Genomic DNA, 20,500 nt, shown 5'->3' on the forward strand with positions numbered 1-20,500 from the left:
CTAACCTATCACATTTGTGGAAAGGTATCCCACATGACTTCCTGCAGGAGTATTCAAACTTTTTCACTCTAAGACAGGGGTCGGGAACCTTTTTGACACAGAGAGCCATAAACAATTCCTATTTTGAAATTTTATTCCTTGAGAGCCATAATCAGAATTTAAGAGTAAAATTGTGAATATGAGTTGGGATTTATGCAATTATGTAATGATATATATGACAGAGGGGAGGGATCAAAATGTTAGCGTCGTGCGATCTACCAATAGTTCCTTAAATAGATATAATCTACATAATACAAGAACAACATTTGTAACAAATACAAAAAATGCAGAGGTAGTAAAAATGCTATGCAAAAGACATTAAACATATGACACAAAGTAAATATATACAAAGCTTCAGTAACAAAACCCCTGAACCACCCTGAGTATAAAGTAATGTACACTATGTGTACAAGAGTAAAACAACAGTAGAGTTAATAAAAAAATATTAGGGAGAAATCTGTACTCCGTATTATTCATAACCCAAATTCCAAGTCAAACTCAGGATGGTGGACCAAAAAAGGTTAATTCAAGACTTATTATTTCCATAGTATGAACGTCAGCATGAAGTGTTTGTTGTTTACATGTGCCCAACATGTAACGAACTGAATCGGATTAGAGAAAACAGGTGAATTGAATTTTCCTGTCACAAAGTCCCTTGAGTCTGAGATGATTCCGTGTTGTTACTAAGCAGCGCGAGTACGCCCAGTTGTTCTAGCTTCGTTCGAGCTACAGCTTCCCAGCCCTTATTAGCGTGAGGGTTCCTGGGGGAAGGATGCATGATGCCCTCCACTTGCACGTCCATTCCAGCTGCGGAAAAAGCGCGACGCGCCCGCTGCTCCGCCACCCTGCCCACACCGATCACCATGGAGATACCCAGGGCCTCCACGATCTGACACAGGGCAGTGTCACACAAGCGCAGAAGCTGGTCACGCTCATGGACGCTGAGTTCAGGTGGGGTCAGGTTCTTCCCACTGCTGCTCATGAAAATAAGAGGGCACAGGTTGTGCACAAAACAGTGGCGGAAGAACGCCGCCGGTTCCCCGCACAACTTTCTGAAGAAGCCCCAGAAGCGGGCGCCGCTCACTTCGCTCTTGGTGCAGGCCAGACCGCTGATCAGGCGTTTTGGGTGCTCGTCCTCAGGGCGACCGACTGTCCCCGTGATCTTCAGCCAATCCACCACAGACCTGACTTCCCCAAAAGGAACCTTAGAGAGATGATACAGGTAAATCCAACAGTTTAGTTGATTCACTCGACTTTGTCACTCCTATGATTCATCAGAAACAAAATAGATTCAAAATGAAAAGTAGAAGTAAGATCACACTGAGCAACCCCAAAAAAAAAAGTTTAAAATGTTTTTAAAGCTTTCTGGTATGCCCGGTGGTTAGCATGTCAGTCTCACAATTTTGGGGTCCTGAGTTCAAATCCAGGTCAGTCCACCTGTGTGGAGTTTTCATGTTCTCCCTGGGCCTGTGTGGGTTTTCTCCAGTTTCCTCACAATTTCCAAAAACATGCATGGTGGGCTTGTTGGACAATCTAAATTGCCCCTAGGTCTGAGTGTGAGCGTGAATGGTTATTTGTCTCCTCATTCCCAGCGATTGGCTGGATACCATTTCAGGGTGTGCCTTTAGTTAACTGGGATAGGCTCCAGCACCCCCTGTGATCCTAGTGAGGATAAAGTGGTTAAGAAAATACATGGAAAATGAATGATTAAAGGATGTATTTTCCTTTTTGGTTAAGTTTAAGGTTGAGAAATTACTTATTTACAGTCACTGTACTCCCTGATCTAGAATAGGGGGGGGGGGGGGGGGGGGGGTTTGATTTCACACTTGCTTCCTATCCTGTTACAAGTTTTCCACATATTTTTGGGATTACACAACGAGTCAGATACATAATTTCATGTCCCGCTGTTAATTCAATACCGACTCACCCCCGTCTGGGCCATGCCGAACGGTCCAGGATTCATGCCTAAAAACAAGAATCTCTGGCCCGGATTGCAGTACTTTTCCACGTAACAACGGTGCGTCTCCCACGCGTACTCCAATGGGTTGTACACATATCGGACAGGCTCTCCAAAGCGGAGCCCACGAAGGTGGGCGTTGAGCTCCAGTTCCAGCTCGAGGAACCTACAGGAAGGGGTCGCGTTCAGCTGATGAGTCCCGTTCAGTACGACGTGTTGCTTTGATTCCTCCTCGTTCCCATCACCTCTCGACATCGCACCGCCATTTAACATAATTACTTTTCACTGTAAAATGATTTGATCGCAGTATGTCACTGTGTTGACATTATTGCTATTTGGGATCGGTTTGTTTCCTGTTGACGCCTCGTCTTGTTTTGTTTTTTAAAAACGACACTTACACGCGTTACCGCCACCTACAGGCCTGGAATACGTACTACATGTGTTTACTTGGATTAGTAATAGTACGTACTACTATAAGAAAACCACACCAAAAAACTAATATATTGGGGAAATTTGCGAGATGGCGTGTGAATGCAGTAAATTGTTTTGCTGTGGAACTAAATAAATGGAAGACATTTTGATCGATTATAAAGAATTTAAAGATAGATTTCATGTGTTGATTGGCAACATGGATAACAACATTTCAGGGGAAGAATTGGATTGTGAAATTGTTGGAAAAACGTGACAGATTTGAGTGAGAATTAAATAAGCAATTGAAATACTGAAGCAGGCATCCATAACAAATGTTTTTATTTCAGCATAATAGTAAGAAGCCTCTCCTCCGATTTCTTTACGGTTGAAACTAATTGGATCACAAGGGTACATATTAGTTAGCCCATTTTACAATAATTATTGTAACAGTTTTAGGAAGTTACTTGAAAGCACTCTTTTTTTCTACACAAAATAAGCAATATCAATATTCTATTATTTCAACTGAGGACCATAACTTTGCATGCAAGACTAATAAAGAAAACAACTAACCTGTGATAGCTACCGTTAAGCCATCATTTTCCTAATACCATGATCAATATAATTTACTACAAATACCAGGGACTTTGCATTTAAAAAAAAAAAACTTTTCTTTGTCAACCGTCTTCAAAAGAGCAACCTTAATGGGCTGTCCAATGCACTGATCCAAAATCTGTTCATCTTCTCAGAGGAGCAAAAGGCTTTGTCTAAAACAGAATACAGTTTGAAGGGAACAAAAATACCCATCACTCGGTTTGCGTTTTTCCCTCTCACTCCAGTGTTTACAATTTTAGAATAAAAAGGTACTTGCAACAAATCTCAGACGCACATTTGATCCGAGTGAAAAATCAAAACTTCAACGTGGAGAACAAGTGATTGAGACGTCAGGATTCTTTTGCATGGTCCTAGTAAAAACTAAACAGACAAGTAATGTATCGCCTTTTTTTTTTTTAAACAATTGTCACTATGTGCCAGCCGCATGCTTTGTGCACAGCTGGAAGAGCGCGTAAGGATTCCTCAAAGCTGACCCTCCGTCAGACCGTCAGCTGTTAACACAACAATGTGAAATCAACACGGTTCAATTATATTCAACATGGTGTGTTTCTGGCAAACAAAGGAAGGAATTAATACACACTCGGATTGCACCTATCTTACATTCAGTCAACCTCAAGAATGTCTTATGTACACAAAGCTCTTTGTCATGAATGAGCTCCCAATTCAAGGAGGGTCAAGTTTGAGAAACAAATGAGAAGGGAGCAATGCAGCTAGGATGGAGCCTCGCCGCCTTCTCCGGTACACCAAAAATGCTTATTACAATAATGTTAACCATCACAATGATTATTTGCGTGTCCGCACTTTGTTAAGGCTACACCCAATGATATGACAAACACCGGTTAAAACACACCAAGCACATATGATCTGCATTAAAAGGCAACGGTTAGTGCACAGCAGTGTTGGTTTGACCAGATCGGGTTTTCCTTCAGTAAGAACCATCATGTGACTCGCCATCAGGGACAACAATGACATTTTGTGTCCCACTGGGGGGGGTCACCAACATTCTGTAACCACGTGAGTTTAGAGGAAAAACATCCACTGTGACATAAAAGCGGCCTTGTCTCTGTAAATACATCTGATACAAAATAAAAACCCATTGAGGAAAAGGTTAAATGTTAGTTTCTTGGTTGTTTTTTTTCCTTTTTTTTTTTTTTAAAGAAGATGATTCTCATACAGAGAGCCATCTCGCAATTGGAGGGTGGCGGACAATGGGGATTCAACACGTGGGACCACCCAGGAGCCCACATATTACCTCCACGAAAGTCCTGGTCAACGTTAACATCCACTTGCTGGCAAGATTGTAATTAACTCTTGACCAAATTAAAAAAAAATCCACTTAAATCCAACTGTGAATGTATTAGCGATATTTACAGACAGTGTACCTCTGTCGTTAGAGGTAAAGAACACTGGTCAACCAGATGGCTTCACAATAGAGTCCCAATCAAGTTACTGTTGCCATGGCTACACCAACTAAAACACAGCTGCCACAGCCAACAGGAACTGGTTAGCACCAGCCGTATTTGGACTTAAATGACAAATCTTAAGAGACACGATGAAATGCTTTTTCTTGCAACTACGCCTCTGTTTTCCAATTAGAAAAAAAATCTGCCGTCTGAACAGAGTAACAACAAATGTAGATGCACTGGATAAAAACAGATTAAGTACAAAACAGGATCACTCCTCATCACAGAAAAGTCTTGTCGTTAAGAAAACATGAAGGTGGGGTGGGGCGGAGGGTTCAGTAAAAGAAAAAATGTCCCGCAGTTATTAGTAATCCAAGACTGGAGCTGCGTCCTCAGTCTGTGCTAGGCCCACCCAGCACAGAGAGAGCGCCGAGCCCGTCGGCCGATCCCGCGACTGGCGGCCACGCGGGTGCGGCGAACATGGAATGTCAGACGGCCAGCCGACCCGTAGGGGGGTGCATGGGGCTCCAGGTCGGGGGTGCGGGTGGGGCTTCTTGGGCATATTGGCGTGGTTCACAACACGGTTGGTTCTCCACTTTTGCTACGCCTCGGCCCTGGCAGAGCCGACGATGCCGCAGCAGACGGTCTGTCCTTGAAAAATTCTTTGGGAAGACAACAAGTGGACTTAGGTTAAGATTTTGTCTACACGTCTTCCAATTTTAACAACACTTAAAATCATTGGTAAATACTCTATGGGAAAGTTGGTGATAGACTGACACAATCCAAGCTAGTGACACATCCAGGTCAAATCATTTTTTGTGGAAGCAATGAAGTATTTAGCATGCATCCAAAGTCAGACTTGGTTTATAGGTACTTGGAAAATAACAACTTGACAGACGTGTCAGGAATGTCAACTGATCTTTCCGTGAACGGACGTTTGGTCGACCGGACGTTTGGTCGACCGGACGTTTGGTCGACCGGACGTTTGGTCGACCGGACGTTTGGTAGAACGGACGTTTTGTAGAACAGACATTTGGTAGAACAGACGTTTTGTAGAACAGACATTTGGTAGAACAGACATTTGGTAGAACAGACGTTTGGTCGCCGGGTTCGCTCGCTGTCAGATTATGACAGAGTTTACTGTTGATATTTTGATATTAGATATTTAGATATTAAACTCACTCTCTCTCTCATGATTATAATTTTGAGAGCTGGTTTCAACAGTAACAACCCGGCGACCAAACGTCCATTCTACCAAACATCCGGTCGACCAAGCGTCCGGTCGACCAAACGTCCGAGTACCAATCTTTCAGTGCCATTTAAACAGCCTCTCCACATAAAAATGTCCTTTGTATTTCAACAGACTAATAATTTCGACTCTTCAAAGTGATTTCTGATGGATAAAATCAAACATGTTGTGCCCACCTGCTGGCAGCGCTCACACTGGTAAGGTTTCTCGCCGCTGTGCACGCGCTTGTGTCTCTCCAAGTGGTATCGCTGGATAAACCTCATGTCACACATGTCACACGCAAATGGCTTCTCCCCTAGCAAAAAGCACACACAAGAGTCAATGCGTCAGTATTTGTTTTTTTGCCAAACTTAAGTGTGTCAAACTGTCTTTGAGAACTACAATTTTTGCAGCAATAGTAAGTAGGAAAAGCCTTATCTGTAACTTATGAGTTTTAGGATACTTTAAAAGCCTGGTCATCAACTCATTATGTGTAGATCAGAGTGGAGTTATCAGGGCCCAAATGTACACAAGATCTGGGCTGCGTGTGATGCTGGTTCAACATCCCATCAAAGTGGTGAGGCGCGTCAGGGGGCGTGCGAGCGGCAGAGGAGGGAGGGGGCACGGCAACGGAACGCATACCCGTGTGAGTGAGGCTGTGTCTCTCCAGGTGGTTACGCTGAATAAACCTCATGTCACACATGGAACAAGCATACGGCTTCACCCCTACACACACAGAGCAGCGTATTAGGCCTTGCCGCCACACACCACACAAAGTCAATACGTGCAACATCACCTCAGCCACGCATACGTACACAAACACGCAGTGCAGAAATGTTCAAACGCATACGCAAAAAAACGACATACATACAGCCGGAAGACAGAATAAGTCTAGCGCGCTGCCTAACATTAGCAACGGCACGTTCTATAAGTTCGGTAAGAACGTTCACTTTTGTGCTTCCAAATTCACATTTCTCTTAAATAGACTCTTCAACCTGAGTGCACACACCAGGGATTTTAACATTTGGCTACAGGTTTCCAAGAAATGGAGTAGGGGATGGTAAGGGGAGGACGGACTGGCCTTCTTTTGGAAGTGTTTTGGAAGAATATTGCAATAGAAAATTTGATTTGAAAAGGGGAAAAGGGAGTGGAGGTGGTAAAGGTGCACACTCCATGGTTTTTATTTTTGTTTTTGTCACGTTGCTACTTTTAAAAGGCAAGAGGCCATGTTTGTGCAACTTTAGTCAAAATGATCCCTTTCTATAAGGAGTAGAGCATGACGATTTCTGCCAGCCTATCAGTAAAGAAAAGTAACAATGAGAATGGAAAATATCATCCCATTTTCTGAACTGCTTTATCCTCACTAGGGTCGCGGGGGTGCTGGGGCCTATCCCAGCTGACTTCGGTCCAGAGGCGGGGTACACCCTGAATTTGTGGCTAGCCAATCGCAGGGTACAAGGAGACAAACAACCATTCACACTCACACTCATACCTAGGGGCAATTTAGAGTGTCCAATCAGCCTACCATGCATGTTTTTGGAATGTGGGAGAAAACAGGAGTACCCGAGAAAACCCACGCAGGCCCGGGGAGAACATGCAAACTCCACACAGGTGGACTGACCTGGATTTGAACCCAGGGTCCCCACTGTGAGGCCGACGCGCTAACCACTCAGCCGCCGGGCCGTCCGAGAATGGAAAATAAATAATAAAAAATGTCAAGGGAGTTTTAAGTTTCCAAACAATCCATTTAAATTAACGTCCACTAGAGAGGGCCAACTCAGACTACAGGTTGCTATGTTGTACTTTTTTTTTTTTTAACTCATGAGAAAATTCATATACGAGCTACATAAGTGCAATTGCTTCCTTTCGGACCATCTTGTGAAACAGTCCCGGATGAGACACTATATGGAGGATTACACTAATCCAAATTCCAGATGCCCTTTGGCTGGGATCAACAATTGTGTGTTAGTTGGTAAGCATGATAAATGCTTGAGAAAATTTGACATTTTGGGATCTATATATTCCTAGCAGTGTCTAAGCAATGTTTTCACAAAAAAAATCATGCCAGACACACTGAGTGACTAAAAAGATGAGAGGGGCAGGTGTATGGACCCATACCCGTATGAGTGAGGCTGTGTCTCGCCAGATGGTAGCGTTGAACAAACCTCATGTCACACATGGTGCAAGCAAAAGGTTTCACACCTAAACGCAAAGCATTAATATATTAATTTTCAAGACTTGTCATTCGGCTCCATTATCCATCGATCAGCAGAATTGTCATTGATGGGTTGTTAACCACTTTTCACTTGGCTGCAGGGGTGGGAAGAAGTCATTGTTTTGCAAGTCGCAACTAAGTCTCAAGTCTGTGCCCACAATTCCTCAGTCACACCCCATTTTTCTATTTAAACAAACTAATTTTATTTAGGGCAATCATAATTAGTACTTTAAAAAATGTGCTATAATTAGCACTGTGCTGAAATATATATATATATATATATTTATATATGTATAGAGATAGATATGTATATATGTGAATATATATAAATATATGCATATATATATGTATATATATGCGTGTGTATATATATATATATATATATTTAAATTTATTTATTAATTAAGAAAAGGCAAGTCTCTAAGTCTTACTTAAGTCATTAGTCATTGCTGTTAAAGTCCAAATGGAGTTGAAAGCTTTTGTCAAATCGAGGCTACAGTCATCAAATTCATGACTAATGTCTGACTCGAGTCCAAGTCATATGACCCAAGTCCACACCTCTGCTTGGCTGAAACGCAATCCAATATTAAACTGAATTCTGTTTGATCAATTTTGACTTCCACAGCTAACACAACATGAGCTGATGATGTCACACTGTTTGAATTGAATCAATGTTTTCGATTTAAATCGAGATACGACCGATTGCCTTTAGAAAGTAGCGGCTCGCCTTGTCTAAATAGCATTATCTATATTAACATTCGGTCGGTGTCATTTGTTTAGGTGGGCGGGTGCCTACCCAAATGAGTGAGGCTGTGTCTTGCCAGGTGATAACGCTGAAAAAACCTCTTGTCACACATGGTGCAAGCATAAGGTTTCACACCTAAATGCAAAGTGGCAGTGTTACATAACTGGCGCTCGATTTTCATCCTTTGCCAGAACATCCTGAAGGTATTGGTTATTAACCACACAAACGCCAATTCATGCAAAATCTTATTTCATTCGGCCTCTTTCCAATGCATTTAGCGGCTTTGCGGCGCTGCACTTTGCAACAATAGAATAAAGTGGCACATTTCTCATCAGTTTATTTCATGCTGCTATATTATATGCCAGTTAACAGAGATGCCAATCCTTCCGACTTCCCGGGATGCCCATGAGGCTGATATCGACACAACCACTGACATTGCAGACATCTACAAGTCTGATTCAGAATTTACGTGCACTCGCATCACCTCATGCGAGCATGAACTTGTGACAAACACGTGTAGTAGTGTAATTAATGTGTCTGGCCTTGTAACAGGGTGTCCCGATTTAACAATTGTGCACGCTCACTTGTGGGGAGATAACACAGTACAATAGAAAACGCATTATTTTGAAATAAGAAGAATCTGTTTGCATCCGGAATGTCAGAAGTTGGGCTGCTTTCTTTCATCCTGGACATACTGGAAAATTGAGTGTTGGCATCGCTGAAGTAACAGTCCCACCCGAACTGTTGCATTGTGAAAACATACTACACAGTATCCTAGGAGAGTAGCTCCATTTTCTCAGGAATCATTGCATTAAACTGCAATTGTAACACGACTGTTGCACTAAAGTACCCAAATGCAATTTTTGCACATTTCGACTTGAATTTTAAGACTATTTCAAATCGGACTGTCTGCGAGAGAGGTTGATGGGCAATTAGATTTCAACAAGATTAGGGGTCAGGTGCATTGACGCATACCAGTATGAGTGAGGCTGTGTCTGGCCAGGTGGTAGCGCTGAACAAACCTCATGTCACACATGGTGCAAGCAAAAGGTTTCACACCTAAATGCAGAGTATTAAACGTATTACTTTCACACTTTGGTGTTCACAATCCAACAGTGATGAAATGTACTTCATAATTCAAAATTGATGGGTTGTAAACCAACATTTTCAGTAGCTATATCAATCTTGGTCAAAGATATGTATGCTTGTTTTGAATGACCAATTGTATATAAAATGCTAGGAAGCATTCACAGAAATTAAAGAAATTGAGGCATCCATGACCAATGCTGCATGTGATGTCATGTAAAGTCCTATGTGACTTAAGTGTCATAGGCAAGGTGGGCGCATACCCATATGAGTGAGGCTGTGTCTCGCCAGGTGGTAGCGCTGAAAAAACCTCTTGTCGCATATGGTGCAAGCATAAGGTTTCACACCTAAATGCAAAGTAGCAACATTATCATACTTTGCTTGACTTTGCAGTTTATGATTTGTTGACATACCTAAGCTATTGGTTATTAACCACACATTTCCCAATTAATGCAGCAGGATTTCAGTGTCCTATCATTTCTCCCTATTTATTTTTGGTCAGAAAGAGTTTACTTTATGTAAATTCAAATTTTGGGTAGTACTGAAAATCTTCCCCACAATTTCCTTACTACAGGAAAGTTAATGAAACTCACTGATCATGCTTGACAAGCAAGCCATATCTCTAAAGTTATTATGTAAAAGGGTAGAACATGCTCCCAGAACACTTTGGCTCCCTTTGTGAAAAGAAAATGTAGAGTTAATGCCTTCAAAGACCATCAACGTACACAAGCTTTACATTTTGCCTATCTCACATCCAAACAAAATGACCACTGCTTTTAACTCCTTAGAATATTTGCCCTAGTTTCTATAGTTATAAAAGGCCAAGGTTTAATTGCAGCATTGCTTGACACTATTTTTCTGCTGTACTGCAGATAAAGTCTTAATTAAAATTGGTAAGATAGCTGGCAGAGAAAATGCAATTTAAGCAAATATAACGCATTAAATAACCTGTTTGTATGGTCTTTGGGATGCCTATCTGTTTAAATAAAGTGCTCCCTCCACATACCGCAGTAGTTAATCTGCCTCTTCGAAATTGAATACATTTTCGACAAGAGTTATAAAAAAGGGTACCCATAAGTAAAAGCATATTTCCACGACAATAGCTGTCATGAAAACAAAAGAATTAATCAAATGCTCCGTGTCAGTTACAAATAAGTGGTTTCCTTAAGTGAAGTGACAAATGGAAAGATGCACACAAAATGTACTGGCCACGGTGTACGGACCCATACCAGTATGAGTGAGGCTGTGTCTCGTCAGATGGTAACGCTGACAAAACTTCATGTCACACATGGTGCAAGCATAAGGTTTCACACCTAAATGCAGAGTATTAACAGCATTAATTGGTGCCTCTGCCACAAAGAAACAGGAAATCTTGATGTATGTAATCCGGGCTAAATTGATGTCTGTGGTTAATAACCAATGTCATACCCTAACATTAGTTACATGGGCTAAGCATGAGCTAAATACGTGCTTGTACACCGGAGACTATTTTCTGATCAACTTGCATTATACGAGTCGGTCATGGCATTGGTGCTAATGAACTAAATCTGCACCATAAGTAATGTGCTAGAAGACAGACATTTAACAGATGTTGCAGCGTTCTAACGGTGTGGCTGTCTTAGGATTGGCAGGCGCATACCCATATGAGTGAGGCTGTGTCTCGCCAGGTGGTAGCGCTGAAAAAACCTCTTGTCACACATGGTGCAAGCGTACGGCTTCACCCCTATGCACACAAAGTACCAGCTTTAGCATGGAAAAGAAATTAATCAACTGCCGAAAATGATCGACGCTAAACTTTACTAATTGTTTAGTAAAGTTCGGTTGCACTCATCAGCGCTTAGTTTGCTGCAGAGATTCCAAAGGTGAGGAAGGTCATCTGCCATTCCAATTGAACATGACTTTTCCCTATAGTTACCATGATTGCTAAATCTCAAGTCACTGTTCAAATTTCAAAATACTAAAAGCAATCAAAATCATCTGGAGAAGAAAACAAACCAATCTGCAAACCTAGAACATACAAATCCAAAGGAAGAATTGAGGTCCTAAATGGACACATTCCACGAAGTACAGCTGTTAATAGCCAATAGGAGATTTCTTGATTTCCTTTTTTTTCTTCTTCATTTTTTTTTCAACGCTGATCGCAGGTTTGACAATTTTAGGCAGTTGGAAAACTATGCACAGTAAAACATCATAACACTATTAAAAAAAAAAAAAACACTGTATATAGCAGTAAAGGAATACCAACAAAGACTATTACAGTAATCTTATGACGAGACGCTAGAAATGTTCTCTTGTCAGTAATTTATTATCTACGAAAGTTATTTTGATGACAAAAGGCAATGACAGTATACATTTGAATGTGTGGGTGAAATATGAAATATTTTTGATGTAACCGAAATCAATAATTTGATAGTCCTCATACTGATTAAATAGCAATTAAGATGGTGAAATACTTGTAGCCTCCTTAGGTGATGTGAAAAATAATCAAAGTCTAAAAGCCTACCTAAGAAACATTCTCTTTGGTAGTGGAACCCGGATTTACGAACGCCACAATGCCCCAACTACTCAATTTAATAACCAAAGGATTTTGTGTCCCACAGCAAACGTGTTTCATGCCAAACGGTGCAGCCATTTTCTGTAGACAGATTGCTTTTAGCTACTCACTCTACTCTGCTAAGCAGACTACATACTACCACTACTTTATTTATCAAGTATTAGTTTTTCCAAAGTTAATTTTTTAAAAAAGTTGACAAAAAAAGCATTTGCATTTCAAGTTGTTGAAGACCATGATGAAGTACAGAATAAAAATGTAATGTAAAGTAACTGGTGGCTCACCAGATGTGCGGAGTTTGAGGAGGCCGCTTGTAAAGCACAACAAAAAATTCTGTGTGCTGCAGTCAAAGTAAGCTTATTTTATTTTACATGAATTACTGACCTATTTATAATTGTACATTTTACTGTTGTATTGTTGATCATAATAGCTCTAAATGAATCAGAGGGACTTGTGACAGTGTTTGTTTGTGTGTGGTGGTGGGGCATTTGAAAGAATGAGCAGGACAATTCCGATTGTTTTTTTAGAATGTGGCTATTGAAGAGATTATTGATCGATCATGTCATGTTTGATAACGTGTATTAAAAAGCATTATATTGTCTTTAAAGTGTACAAAGATTTACTACAATAGGGACTTCTGTCGAGTCTATAACATATTGTTCATGTTTTTTTTAATGGGAAAATTCAATATAGAAATGTTTCCATTTCCAAACCCCATTCCAGAACAATTTCAGTTCGTAAATTGGGGTTCCACTGTATTAGGCAAAATTCTTTGATGCCGCAATACAAAAAAAAAAACCATAAGTAAAGCATCATCCAAACAATAATTTTACATAAACAAAATAGTAAGGGAACTTACCTTTAGACTATACTACTTTTTAAAGTACACAAACTTGAAATCAAAACAAAAAAATTCTGCTACATGGTGACAGGTGTAGTCACAATTCTAAATCAATGGCATGACAATGAGAGTGTGACCTGTATCTCATTCGAATAAAAACAACGTACCTGTATGGGTGAGACTGTGTCTTTCCAGTTGGTAACGTTGTATAAACCTCATGTCACACATGGTACAAGCATAGGGCTTCACTCCTGAATAAAATACAAATATGTTAGATGCAAAAAAAAAAAAAAATCAAGACATAACAGGTAAAAGATACAAGGACAAGCAATTGGGTGATTTGTAAGAACATGCTATCTAATTGTACACTGTCGAGACATTACGCCAGAGAGAACTGGCAGACATCATAAGTTTTATAACTCAATAAAATGAATGAGAGTTCAAGAGATATATAGAGTATGTAGGAGCTACTTTAATAACGTTTCGTCTCAGTGCAGACAATGGTCAATGGCCTAATATTGAAGATCGTGCAAATGCATCATTTCAATGGTCAAGCAGCCAAATACTTATTCAATTAAAGGAAATGGAACTTGACATACTAGAATTACATACAGACTACTGATGTCTGCCATCAAATCTTGTGTAATGTGCCCACCATTGATGTGTCCTACAATGCTCCTTGATAAACATGCTATGGTAACATTACAGTTTCAGTTGCAAAGGGGGATATTTTTTGCTGTGGACAGTTTTCCAACAAAGCCTACAGTGTTAATAGACTTTCCATCAATTATATAATCATGTTATTGTAGGAAATGGGACTCAAAAAAATAAGTTACTCATGTTGATGGTTGGTAATATTCAACGTTTTTAAAGTAAAAGGGGAACAAATGAGGCATACCGGTATGAGTGAGGCTGTGTCTTGCCAAATGGTAACGTTGGAAGAACCTCATGTCACACATGGAGCAAGCGTACGGCTTCACCCCTGAATGCATACAGTACCAAACTTTATTAAAGTGCTCCCGTCAACTATAAATACATATGTATTGTTTACATGTATTACTTAATTTGGGGGAAAATACATGCTATGGATACAATCATATCTAACATGTTTCGAGTCACACACTTATTGATCTTGAGCAGCGCTTCCACTGCATGGCACCTACACGGACAACATAAATAGTCACAGAGAAGTGGACATAGTGGAGTACACCACGACAGTGTCCAGATAGAGTTCAGCAACAGGGTATACTATATTATCATGTTTTTTTTCTTTTTAAATGTATTCGAAGTGTTACAAAAATACAAGGGACGACAAATTTGCAGCGCTTTGCCACTAATGGTCTCGGTCACTACACTTGACCCAGAGCATGTACGGGTACCTGGTTTTGACAGTAAAAAGAGGTTAATAGAGAGTATAACCGTGTAGGGGTCGTGCAGTGGAAGGGCGTTTGTGTCTCCGTGCTCTGACAGTTAGGGTGAGGCCTATACACTACAACACTCCACTGTGTGATAACATGAGAGAGGTTAGGAATAAACATGTACCAGTATGTGTCAGAGTGTGTCTCGCCAGGTGGTATCTCTGGAAAAATCTCATGTCACACATGGAGCAAGCATATGGCTTCACCCCTGTACACACAGAGCAAAATTGTTTTGTAAAGAGAAAAACGCAACACCACAATGATCTCAACAGGACACACCCTGTTATTATGTATCCAGACATGCCAAGGGCACTAGCATAAGTATATGACACTAGACGCATAGACCTATTGTTTTCTAGTCTTTCACAATACGGGTTAAGAAAGTTCTAACTTTAAACATGTTTTTCTTTGGGCTAAGGTCAAAATGTGGCAACTCCATGGAAGCAGCTCCCTGGAACAACAGTTTCAAGTTATAAGTTGAATAGTAACCAGCACAAAGATAAAGGCAAGGAAAGGCCTATGAAGGTAATTCAAGAAATCAGGAAGGGTAAATGACTGTTGGGCCAGTATGAAGGTTTACCAGTGTGAGTGAGACTGTGTCTTGCCAAGTGGTAGCGTTGGAAAAATCTCATGTCACAAATGGAGCAAGCGTATGGCTTCACCCCTACACACAAAAAGTATGTCAGTATTAACTTGAAACAACAAATCAGAACCATCAACTCTTCCCTCACGGTGGCTCTCATACATTCAAAAATCCTTCCAGCAACTAATGCTTTGACGTGTGCAATGTTTAGGTAGCTTGCCGTCAGCCACATTAAAAATGTGTGTGAAGATTTGTTTTAGGGGAACAAATTGAGTACGCAAAACAGCAGTACTAGAGCATTCAGCGGGGGAAAAGCTGACGTTTCATACTTTTACATGCACACGTAATGCTAGATAGAATTGGGTGATAATTGTCTGTCAGAACATGTCTGGATACATCATTATTCTTCCTAACATTTCTATATATGTGTTTTAATATAAACTAATGGCAACATATCTTTACTCTATCTTTGAAAGAGTGGAGGCACTTCTACAAACATCTACCGGAGAAACTAGTGTAAGCAGACGCATACCAGTATGAGTGAGGCTGTGTCTTGCCAGATGGTAACGTTGGAAGAACCTCATGTCACACATGGAGCAAGCGTACGGCTTCACCCCTATATACACAAAGTCACACATTAGCGACGACCTGACTTTGGGATTAAAAGGGACAATCATTAAAGGCTTCCTTAGATCCAATTGTGTCTTCTGTTAAATGGAAGGATTTGTTGTATGGAATCATGACACAAGAACAGCCACAGGATGTGAGCCAAGCATGCGTGAACGACACAAACAAGTCAGCAGCAAGACGGCAAAGAAAAGTGGGATACAGCGATCACACTGGCTAGCGAAAGCAGACTCATTCGCACGACTAGTGACTGATGAATGACCTTTTCCACTGGGGAGAGAGTGTTGTTTGAGACAATTTGTTTTTTTGCTTTAGGCTAGGCTGCAAAGTGATGACCTGTCCTGGTAGTTACGCTTGTCATTCAATTCCTGCTTCTAAAGCACAACATTGAAAATGTACTTAAACCCTTAATTAAAAATCCAGAGATAAATAGAACTCAGCTACATGAGCTACAGTCATTGTTGTGCATGTATATGTGGATAGGCATCAAGAGAATATTAGTAACACACCATGAAATTGCTTCAGTAAAATGCTGGAGGAAGGACAACACTGCAAACCAACTGTAACTTAATTCTAACAGGACATTACTCTGGCAGTGAAGGGCACAAGCAAGTTGCTGCATGAATATCACAGATGTAAATTCATCAAACTATCCTTTTCCGTACCGCTTATCCCCACAAGGGTTGAGGGGCGATGCTGGAACAGATCCAAGCCAAATTATGGGCACCAGGAGACGGACAACCATTCACGCTCACAATCATACCTAGGAGCCATTTAGCGTGATCAACCAGCATACCATGCATGGTTTTGGGATGTAGGAGGAAACCGGAGTACCCGGAGAAAATCCACGCAAGCTCCACACAGGAAGGTCCGAACCTAGGATTGTACCCTTGATCTCAGAACTCTTGAGGCCCAAGCGCTAACCACTCGGTCAAATGGCTGCACGTGAATTAATTAATATGAATTGTTAAAAATATTATAATTCCATTAAAAAATGTTGAAGTGTTTTACACTAAGCCATGGACAGATCGCAAAAACACACAATACGAAGAAACTAAACCCTCTCATCATAGCTCTGGAACAGATCTGGATATTTGACCAGGAACATTTTGATTTTGTCAGGATTTTTTTTTCTTGTCCTGGCCAACACAAAGCAGACAACAGCTCACTAAAAAAGATCAGTGAATTTGCCATTGTCTTATTGCTTATTCTTATCGCTGTAGTACTTAAAGCACAACCATCAACATAGCTCAAATTAAGTATATTCACACACCAACTTGCCCAGCCACACGAAATACTGATTGAGCAAGAAGTGTTGATTTTGAAACATATTTCTACGTCAATGGAAATTCCATATTATATCAATGTAACATAACAACAGAAAAAATCAATACTGTGGTAACAACTCCCTTGTTAACATCATACAAGAATGTCCAGTATGAAAACCATGTGATGTAATGTCAATCTTGCAGATTTAAAGACACAGTTCTAATGTATGTGTATGTTTCTAATACTAGTGTATAGGTGTGTGACAAAGGTATAGTCAAATTTCAAATGAGTTTCAAGGCAATGAGATCACAGCTCACGTGCTAATATAATGTGTTAAGATAGTATATTGAGGAAAATATTGGAAAAACTATATTCAAGCATAGCTTTGATCTTGTGCAATAACTTTGGGGTGTGCAATAACAATGTGCAATATCTTAGATTGTGCAATATTTTAGAATTTACTTTACCCAGACGGGACTTTTTATATTTTTATATTACTTATTTATGTTTTACTGGGAAAGTAGCACCACCAATTTCGTTATACGCAGCTGTGTATGATGACAATAAAGGCTTTTGATTTGATATAAAGGATTCCACAGGGTGTCTATAAGAGAGCAATTTGCAACATTTTTTTCTCACGTATACTATCTTTCAAATTATCATGTTCCTGGTTGCTAAGGGTTAGACAAAATCTGTGATTCAGATGGATTAGATATTGGCTAAAACCCAGTGTTTAGTGCTCAAGGTTGGCCACTGCCTGTGATGGACGTTGCGTGTACACGAAGCAATTGAGGTTAGCATGAATTTTTATGAGATTATAAGAGCAATTTGCTATGCCAAATTCAAGATTGGATTGAGAACTTTGCCCAAAATGAGAACAATACTACTGTTCAAAGAATTTAAAATTCAAGAAGAATGGAGGTAGGTGGTGGCTTGAATCCCCCCCCCCCAAAATTGATATTTTTAAATATTAATATACAAGCAGATTTATTTTCATGTAAATTGATGCCACCACAAAGCATATCATCTTGATTTGTAAAAATCAGTAGAGATATGTTGCTAGGGGCTTCACTAACAGATGTCGCGACAGAAACCAAGCATATTATCCATTAGGGGATTTCCGTTCAGTTTTTGTTCTAAATATGTGTGGAGCGTAGTTGTAGTAGGCATAGGCAATATATCTTTTAATTTTTAGTTTTTTCTGATGTTACAACAGTGACGAAAACCATAAACTGAAGCCAGATTTTCCAGGAAGTTGCCACCCAGTAATCTTATTAATGCCTCTAATATTTTAGCCACTCAAATGGTAAGCATCCCAAATTTTTTAGCACCCTCTTGTGAGGATAAGCGGTACGGAAAAAGAATGAATGAATAGGTGCTGCCATATACCTTTCGCTGTAAGTATTACGGGCATCAGCATTGTGGATCTTCGGGTTTAGCCAACTTTCCATGATATTCAAAACTGCATGTCTTGTGATTATTTTATGAAAGCGAATGTGTTTAAATTGTTGAAACCGTTTTCCCAAAAATGTTCTTCCCTGACATTCTAGTCAACGAACAAAAGGTTCCAAGTCTTTCAACCCTCTTTTGCATAAAAGACAAAATGAATCACTGCATGCAGTTCAAGTGTGGTTGCAAAAGAGTAATTCTTGTCTTCCTTAAAACTTTTGACTCAGAATCAAGAAACCATTGTGCATGATAGCAAATAGCATCCAAACATTTGGAATTTATGTGTAGTCTGTGCATTCTGTATAAGTCCAAATATTAAAAGCTGCACTGAAACAACTCATGACAATAAGCAAGGGTTTTCATTACTTGACATTGATGGACCACAATGAGACATCCTCTCTGGAGTAGGTTTACTTGATGCTGAGGAAATAGAACTTAGAAGACTTCAAATGCTGATAAAGAGAATTCACAAAATCTGACTGATCAGATTTTTTTGCATGGTGGCTTTGTTGGAAATTACTGTCCACAGACAAAAGAAACTCTGAACACCCGACCATTATTTCAAGTGTCAGACTGAGAGGTAGTTTGGAGTGTATATGCAATATGGGTACGGTTAAAAGACGCATACCCGTGTGAATGAGGCTGTGTCTCTCCAGGTGGTAACGCTGAATAAACCTCATGTCACATACGGCACAAGCATACGGCTTCTCCCCTAAACCGAAGAGCACCAGTTTTAGTTCAAGCCCCCACAGTAACCACTAAAAACTGTGAGGCAAAACCTATTATACCAAACAGGCAATTTTAAGCCTGCACATTGCTATATCCAGACTATTTGAAATGTGCCATATTGAAAGCACTAGGATCAATAGCATAAAGCATACCTGTGTGAATGAGGATATGTCTTTTCAGGTGGTATCCACTCCTAAACGCTCCGTAGCAGTGATCACAAATAAAGTTTTTCTGCACTTTGGAAGATGGACCATTCTCATCTCCACCTGTCCCCTGAGGAGGACAATAATAAATAGTCATTCAGCAACACTCCTTGTGCACCAGTCATAAACTAATATGTTTGTTTCCATACCTTTTCCCCGACAATCCCGTTAATGAAAAGTAAAACAAGTCATATATAAATATCCTACAATCGAGGTGTACTTTAGAACTTTTTCAGGATAGGGAAGAAATTTACATTCCCTTCCTAACGGCCATGGTGCTGCTCCCCATACTATCCACACAACTGCTGTTATTGTGCAGTGCTCTGCTGCACTCCCCTCCCCCCCGCTTTCCTCTCCAGAGGCCTCCACCCCCTCCATGTCTTCCTCGCGCTCCTCCCCCCACCCCCACACACACAAACAAATGTGCAGACTAGGGAGAGCCCCAAGAGGGGGAGCGCGCCGAGACCGTTCCCTGTTTTGCAATCACAGTGACTGACCTTCCCTCCCCTCCCCTCTTGTTCTCTCACTTTACAGGGCGCCACTGATTTCCTGTTCTTTTTTTTCTGCTGCAGGTCTTCATTGGTCCTCATGTCCTTCTCGTCCAGCAGGCGCGGCGCTTGGAATTCACCCTCCTTCCGTATCAGCTGAAATAAAGCACACAGAATGGAGAATGACTTCAAATTTTGCTGCTTTTTTTACTCTTTTTTTAAAACACCTTCAAATTTCCTACATGTATCATTCACAAATCCAGTACTGAAAATGTGCAGAATTTGCCCGGTTGGAAGAAACGGTCCAAACTTTTCCAATATTTAAAATGTGTCATCTAAAGAAAGCAAAGCAAGCCGTATTTTTCCAGTGATTTATCCTAACCAGAGGTGGACAGCTCATGCCAGAGGGGAGGATCATGTGACTCTGGGGACCACGGTCAGATCCGTCTCTCTGTGGCGGTCCGTGTCCGAGTGGGGCCATCATCTTTTTGGGTGGAGCTGCCATGGTGCTAGCCTGCATCAAGGCCATGCTGGAGAGCACCGCTTCACAGCCAAGCAGACCGGCCTGGGAAGTTACACATTTAGGATTAACCGTCAGGCGGCCTTGCAGCTAACTGCACAGCATTTATCAACGACCACATCCTGA

General features: G+C 40.7%; 2 protein-coding genes across 34 annotated transcripts in view; both read right to left on the reverse strand.

Moving 5' to 3' along the window:
* Positions 1-115: 115 nt before the first annotated feature.
* On the reverse strand, positions 116-2,357 carry LOC144076272 (single-strand selective monofunctional uracil DNA glycosylase-like). The gene is made up of 2 exons (XM_077603979.1): positions 1,967-2,357; positions 116-1,243 (listed from the first exon to the last, which is right to left on the reverse strand). The coding sequence occupies exons 1-2, from the start codon at positions 2,267-2,269 to the stop codon at positions 683-685; spliced, it is 864 nt and encodes a 287-aa protein (XP_077460105.1). The 5' UTR covers positions 2,270-2,357; the 3' UTR covers positions 116-682.
* A 372-nt stretch (positions 2,358-2,729) lies between these two features.
* znf740a (zinc finger protein 740a) overlaps positions 2,730-20,500 on the reverse strand; it is a 28,409-nt gene continuing 10,638 nt past the window's right edge. For 4 of the 33 annotated variants that reach the window (XM_077603726.1, XM_077603727.1, XM_077603725.1 and 1 more), the window contains 18 exons: positions 20,237-20,419; positions 19,864-20,010; positions 19,316-19,436; positions 19,063-19,146; positions 15,622-15,705; positions 15,087-15,170; positions 14,631-14,714; positions 13,987-14,070; positions 13,256-13,339; positions 11,336-11,419; positions 10,926-11,009; positions 9,960-10,043; positions 9,586-9,669; positions 8,662-8,745; positions 7,769-7,852; positions 6,293-6,376; positions 5,848-5,966; positions 2,730-5,084 (listed from right to left, as the gene is read on the reverse strand). In XM_077603726.1, the coding sequence (XP_077459852.1) occupies positions 4,911-5,084; positions 5,848-5,966; positions 6,293-6,376; positions 7,769-7,852; positions 8,662-8,745; positions 9,586-9,669; positions 9,960-10,043; positions 10,926-11,009; positions 11,336-11,419; positions 13,256-13,339; positions 13,987-14,070; positions 14,631-14,714; positions 15,087-15,170; positions 15,622-15,705; positions 19,063-19,146; positions 19,316-19,436; positions 19,864-20,010; positions 20,237-20,419 (1,836 nt within the window). In that variant the 3' untranslated portion in view covers positions 2,730-4,910. The remainder of the gene's footprint in view (positions 5,085-5,847; positions 5,967-6,292; positions 6,377-7,768; positions 7,853-8,661; positions 8,746-9,585; positions 9,670-9,959; positions 10,044-10,925; positions 11,010-11,335; positions 11,420-13,255; positions 13,340-13,986; positions 14,071-14,630; positions 14,715-15,086; positions 15,171-15,621; positions 15,706-19,062; positions 19,147-19,315; positions 19,437-19,863; positions 20,011-20,236; positions 20,420-20,500) is intronic. The other 29 variants (XM_077603728.1, XM_077603738.1, XM_077603755.1 and 26 more) reach the window with 29 other exon arrangements.

The sequence above is a fragment of the Stigmatopora argus genome, chromosome 6, assembly GCF_051989625.1.
Source record: "Stigmatopora argus isolate UIUO_Sarg chromosome 6, RoL_Sarg_1.0, whole genome shotgun sequence".
NCBI lineage: Eukaryota > Metazoa > Chordata > Actinopteri > Syngnathiformes > Syngnathidae > Stigmatopora > Stigmatopora argus.